At 28.6% G+C, this 6,685-nt stretch overlaps 1 protein-coding gene across 1 annotated transcript; it reads right to left on the reverse strand.

Annotated features, from left to right (window-relative positions):
• Positions 1 to 1,661: 1,661 nt before the first annotated feature.
• LOC131660198 (alcohol acyltransferase 9-like) lies at positions 1,662 to 6,370 on the reverse strand. Its single transcript, XM_058929376.1, has 2 exons — positions 5,827 to 6,370; positions 1,662 to 2,873 (listed from the first exon to the last, which is right to left on the reverse strand). Exons 1-2 carry the CDS (start codon positions 6,277 to 6,279, stop codon positions 1,932 to 1,934), a joined length of 1,395 nt encoding a protein of 464 aa, XP_058785359.1. The 5' UTR covers positions 6,280 to 6,370; the 3' UTR covers positions 1,662 to 1,931.
• Between the last annotated feature and the right edge of the window lie 315 nt (positions 6,371 to 6,685).

The raw sequence follows: 6,685 nt of genomic DNA on the forward strand, positions 1-6,685 counted from the left end.
TAGAGATAACCTTGGTTGTGAGTTGGTCTCGTAGGTGCTTCAGAGATAAACACTGATGTGGGAAATACGTGATGACATTGATGAGTATCGTAGGTTGAGTATAACTAGTTGATAAGTTTAAGTTTGTAAGAAGTAGATTGCATGCAATGCTTGATAAATCTTATCTTTCCGAAGAATGAATTCTTTTGTGTTGACATTTACTTTTCTATTTTTATAATTTTGTTCATTCAAACCCGAGTTCTAAACTATAAAAATAGTTGAATGGCATTCTACCCCATTCTCTGTGGACACGGTAATTCTCGGATAAATATTTTCAAATCTTTTGTTGCTTGCGGCTGTGCATGCTTCAACAGATATACGAAGAATCACCACTCTCCAAAAGCTTCGATCATTAAAAGGTACATCACAGAAAGAACATGTTGAGTTTTGTTCAAACTATTTGTGAGAAGAAGACTCTATAGGAATTTTAGAGTCTAGTCATGATGACATATATGAAGGTAGAGGTACTCAAGATTTAAATGTTAAATCAATGGCTAAGGATGTAGTTCTTCAAGCACATTTGTATATATTGAATAATGTTGACGAATTTTAACCTTACTTATATGTTCACAAAACACTTCCCAAGGAAAAATACCCCCGAATGAGTGACAAATGACTGTTGAAAGAGCATAACAAGAATTTCATAAATTGGTTTATTGAAATGATTTATAATGATGGTAGTGCATTCGAGATGATTAAATGGATGTCAGATGTACTTAAATTTGATGTGGTAACGTGGAGTGCATACGACAGTAGTAATTTTTCCTTTTATACAAAATCAAAAGATGATCATAGTATAATGAAAAATAGTGGGGTTATGGTGGAGGTCGAATCCTTACATTTCTCTACTTCCAAACATACGATTCTTATAGTGGCATCTCGGCCGTACTTTAGGGTCATTGGAGAGATTTAGGAGGTTGATTATATTATATTCAAAGCACCTTTATTTAAGCGCAAGCGAATTGGCTATAAATCTGGTGTACAAACTAAAGAAATGGGATTCACACGGGTTGAGTTTGAGAAAACAACTTATATGACTGAATCAATCATTATGACATCCCAAGAAAAATAAGTGTTTTATATCAGTGAACTTTCTGAAAAAAGATGGTAAAATATGTCGGTTGTTTTCTTGTTTGATGTGATGATGTCTAAAATGTATGTCATTTTAATGTCATTTTGGTTTTGAGGTAATATATATTTTTGGTTCGTAATAGTTGTCAGTTTAGTTTTGATTTACAAATATATTTGTGTTTTTTATGATCTGTTCAGATTCACAAAAAATACAGGTTATAATAATGAACTTTTTGTAAATTAAAAATACATATTTTAAAAAATAAAATATTTCACTACGGTTGGTTCTTTCAATCACGGTAATATGCAGCGTGTTATCCAATTTAAAAAATGTCAAAATGGAATTACTTGGTATCAAAGCAATGACCTTTCCACTTTTCACTATAGTTGGATATTCCAACCATGGAGAAAAATAATATGTTATTCAATTTATTACCACGAGTAATGGCTCGTGGTGGTAAGTAGTTCATTTACTATCACATCCTTTATTACCATGGATCATTCCGTAATTAATTTTTTATTTCAAGTGTTATGAAAGATGTTTTTATAGTAGTGTGAGTGAGATTAATCACTTATTTTTATTTACACTCATTATCTATCATATTTTCAAAGCAGGAATGCTTTTTAGACTTAAAATTTCTTACACTTTTGAATTCTTTTATGATTCTTATTTTCCACTCGGTATTCAAACACACTAGTTTGAACACGGTGTCTGTATACACATAACTCTTACTATTACAAAAACTTGCACAATGGAAAAGATATAACAAAACCTTTCAAAACAAAAACCAAACAAAATCAAAACAAAAAACAACTCAATTTCACAAAAACGAAATCTCATTCGCATGAAATCCATTCTTAACCATATCTTCATCCTCCATTTTCTTCTCCCAATTTCCACTCATCTGATACTCAAAACTCTCCACCATACTCTCCGGCACAGAAACCACCACTCTCACACCATCACCACCACCAATCACCGGTAAAAATAAACAATAAACATCACTAGTCAAAGGACCCATATGTAACGCTTTCCCCTCTCCAAAATCCACATCTTCTAACCCCAGTTTTGACCATTGCGATATAACCAAACTAGTCGAAACATCGGTTTTTACCGTTTTATCCTCCAACAAATCAACTGTTGATCTTATATACTCCTCGTCATTCACCGTTGATTTTGCTTTTTGTACTAACTTCACAACATAGTGGAGATTGTTATTATTATTTCCCACTAAATCCTCTATTTTACTTTCGGCACACGCTAATAAAAATCCATTTCCGTAATATCCTTTTGGTAAATTCATAACGGAGCGAAAATTAACAGAGAAAAGTAGCTTCACATTTAACTTGTATGGCAATGGTAGATTTAATGAACGAATCCAAGAACGCCACGTGTGTGCAGCGATTATTTCAAAAGTGGTGCATTTTAGTGATGGGATGCATTGTTTTTTTAAGTAGACGATATGGGTGGAATTAAAGGTAAAGGATGTGGGTACTAAAGGTTGTGATTGGATTGATTTGTGGAGGTTTATTTGAGGGTTTGGCTGGGATCTGGTGTATGCGGGGTTGTGGAGGTTTATGGTGGGTGGTTGTCGTGGGTGTAACACGTGGCGTGAGTGGAAGGGTTGGATGGTTAGATTGGTTTGAGGGGATGTGGTGAGATGTGCCCATGCATGGAGAAATTGAGATGTTCCGACTCCGTCGCATAGAGCGTGGTTGATTGCGGTGCAGAGAATCATTCCCCCGCAACTGAGACTTGTTAACTGCATATATGAAACACACGAAATATGAGGTTATTTGGACAACAATTTCAAAGAAATTTTTAGTCAATATTTGTAATATAATTTAAGAGGATTTTTTTGTTGAAATAAATATATTAAGATGATTATGAATATAACTACTTAAAAATAATAGTGATGGTTTGGGGAGAAAATATTATGCACAAAACTATATTTAGGACCAGTTTGTTTCAACTTTAAAAAATAGATTTTTTTTCTTGAATTTTTGAAAATAAATTTTATAAAATATTTTTTAAAATGTTATAAGTTATTTTATATTTATTTTTTCTGAATTGAAAGACTAATGTTGACATTCTATAACATAAATATATATTATTGAAGATCAAAATCATAATTTTTTTAAAAAGTTGTATTTCAAAAATGATTTTCATGAAAACTATTTGAAATAGCTTCAAAATTATTTTTAAAAATTTTAATATTCAAAAACAATTTTGATTAAAATAATAAAATATCTAAAATGGTATTTAAAGATAACTACTCAAACCAAATTTTTATTTGAAACTGATAAATTTCTTTAAAAAATCTTGTTACACTATATATTACTATAAAAGATTATTTAAAAAAAAAAAAATAACAAAACTAACCGAACATTAGTCTTGGCTTGTAGAAGTGCGATTTCTAGTCCTAAGCAATTCATTAAATATGTATTTTTAAGATTAATTTTTAATATTTTGGGAGATTAAAAACTAATCAGATATTCAACTTATCAAATCAAAATTAAAAATATAATATTTAGAGTTGACTAACATGTAATCATATCCGCGAGAGCTGATATAAATAGGTAAAAGTTGAAAAAACATGACCAACCAAAAGTTTATACAAATTAAAAGGATTAATACATATTATATTATTTTTCTTTATAAAAGTCAAAAGCGGTCTAATTTTTATAATAATTATTCAAAAGGACAATAGTAAAACTAACACAAGTTTAAAATAGAAATTATATTTTAAAAATTAAAATTAAAAAATAGTAGAAAATATAAATTTCACGTGTCAAAACTTTATCTTTATTCTAAAAAAAACTTAAACAAAAATGTTTAATATATACGAAGAAAATCAATTTAGACTATAAAATTTTAGATTTTATTTTTACATGTAATGATTTTTTTAACCCCTTTAAAAAATGGATCATTCAGTTTAATACTTATACAATTTTACTATAGAAAATGAGTTATATGATTGAATCATTGTTGTGTCAATGATTGAGCCTGTTTTTAAGATATTGGTCACATCTCTATCTCAATAATCAAATTAGTTGTGGGTTGGACGCCTTAATTAACAAAAATAAATTAAATAAATTATTTAATTTTGTAAAAGTTTCACTAATTATTAATAGTAAGGTTCTTCTTTTAAGATATGTTGAATAGAATAAAAATAACGGAGCGGGATGAAATGGAGCGGAACAGAATAAATATGTCATTTCATTATTTCAGTTTTCATAATAGAATAGAAGAATTTATCATTCCGTCCAAATCGGAAGATACAAAAAATGATGGAATGGCGTGTAATGTATTTCATTCGATACCGCTTTATTCTATCCGTTTTTAATCAATTCAGACAATGAAACATAACCTTATTCCTTTTTATTCCGCTTTATTTCATTCGGGATGTTGATGTGCATAAGGTATATCCTTATGCACGGTGCATAAATACTCAAATATTGTTTATATTACTCAAAATATTATATTTATTACTCAAAATAATATACAAATTACTCAAAATAATTTAAATATTACTCAGAACAATGAATATATTATTCAAAATAGTTAAAATTCGATATTACTCAGAATGGTGTAAATATTACTCAAAATAGTGTACTCATTACTCACAATTAATAATTACTCATAATTAATAGATGTGTACAAATAATGCATATATTCATGGATTATGATATTATTACTCGTTTCTAACTAAAATGTTACTCGGAACAATTTAAATATTACTCGTACGAGACTTATGCACCGTGCATAAGGATATACCTTATACACATCAACTAGACTCATTTCATTCTATTTCATCCATTCAAATATATCCTAGTGAATTTAAAAAGAGAGAAATGAAAAGTTCTAAAAAGAAAAAAGTAGATAAATAAATGAATATTTAAAAATAATAATATTTATTATTAATATATTTAAATTTTAGAAATATTATAGCATGTATGTTTAATCATTCGATAAAATTATATTTGTTTTTTGTTAACTTCTTAAATAAATATGAATTTAAGTTGAGTGTCGATATCTTTAGTATAAACTGTGTTAAAAATTCAATTTATTTTAAAATAAAATAAAATTAAAAGTGATATAAAATTATTGGTGGAAAAATATCAATACTCAACTAAATTTAAAATACCGGAATATTCACCTTATTTTTCTAGATAATGCAAAAACTCGAACTTGTGACTTCTTGAAATCTCGTTAAATTAGCTATTGAGATGCTACAATCGAGTTGAAAACACTAAACCAAAACCTAGTATACTGTCACGTTAACTTTGATTAAGACTTTGATTTGTAAGTTATAAATATTGACTAGCCGACAAAGCAATTTCACAAATTGTCGGTGACTTTGATTATTTTTCCTCCTTTATAAAGAAACTTTTGTTAAAGCATTCATTATTATAACCTTAAGAATGAATTATATTACATCACATGTTAGAATTTTTTTCCATAAGTTGATTTTTTAAGGTGATAACATTGGTTCATATATAACTGTGTTATCTAAAATAATTAATATAATTTTAAAATAATTAATTTTATCATTTAAAATAATATAGTGACGCAGTTTATTGTAAATCTGTGTGAAGTAGGTCATTGTGACAAATAATTTGAGATGGAAGAAATATTTTTTTTTTGTATAATTTTAATTATAAATTAATTAAATTATAAGTGGTAAGTTGATTTAATAGAAACAAGAATCTAACCTGAACAATAAGTGGAGGAACATCTAAGAAACTCTGAGATTCCACCTTATACAAAAACTTCCTCCATGATTTATTCGGAAACTTAGAATGTTCAACCAATTCATCTGCAGTAATATCCATGAAAGCTTCAACAAACAAACCACCTTTTCCATTGCAATCCACCTCAAGTTTCTTCTCATCATCACCATCATCGTCCAAATTAGATGAACATCTTCTCAACCTCCCTGCTAAAGGGTAATAATCCACCAAAACTCTAGCCAGAGAAGATTTCAAGTGATTCATGTTCACTAATTTCTTGAAAATGTACACATACTTTATTGAAAATCTAAGAAATTTTTGGTCATCGAGATTGGAAAGATAGAGAGAATGTTTTGGCGTTGGAGCACTTGGAGGAATAATAGTGACTGGTTCACATGGATAGGTGCAATTAGGGAGTTCTATTGATTTTGACATATTAATTTTATGATGATGATGATCTATAACTATTATAAGTAATAAAGAGTTATAAGACAAAGAAGGAGATAATAAGAAGATGATTGAATGAAAGAAGGATTGAGAAAACTTGTATAAATAATTTTTTGAGATAGATGTGAATGTGACTAGACATAGTGTAGGACCATTTCATGTGGGGTATCTAGGGTATAAAAAATACACCTCAAAATAATAAAGGATAGCTTTTGAGACACTAATTTTATTTTATTTTTTCTTATGCTTTTGACATGCGCATAAGCTATGTACATGGCTTGAGGTGCTTAATATCGCTTACGGTGCTGCTATGTTTGAGTTTATTATAAACGTATTCATACACGCTTGTTGTACTATAAATAGAGGTAAATGCAATTGAGGAAATAATTGAATT

The sequence above is a fragment of the Vicia villosa genome, linkage group LG3, assembly GCF_029867415.1.
Source record: "Vicia villosa cultivar HV-30 ecotype Madison, WI linkage group LG3, Vvil1.0, whole genome shotgun sequence".
Taxonomy (NCBI): domain Eukaryota; kingdom Viridiplantae; phylum Streptophyta; class Magnoliopsida; order Fabales; family Fabaceae; genus Vicia; species Vicia villosa.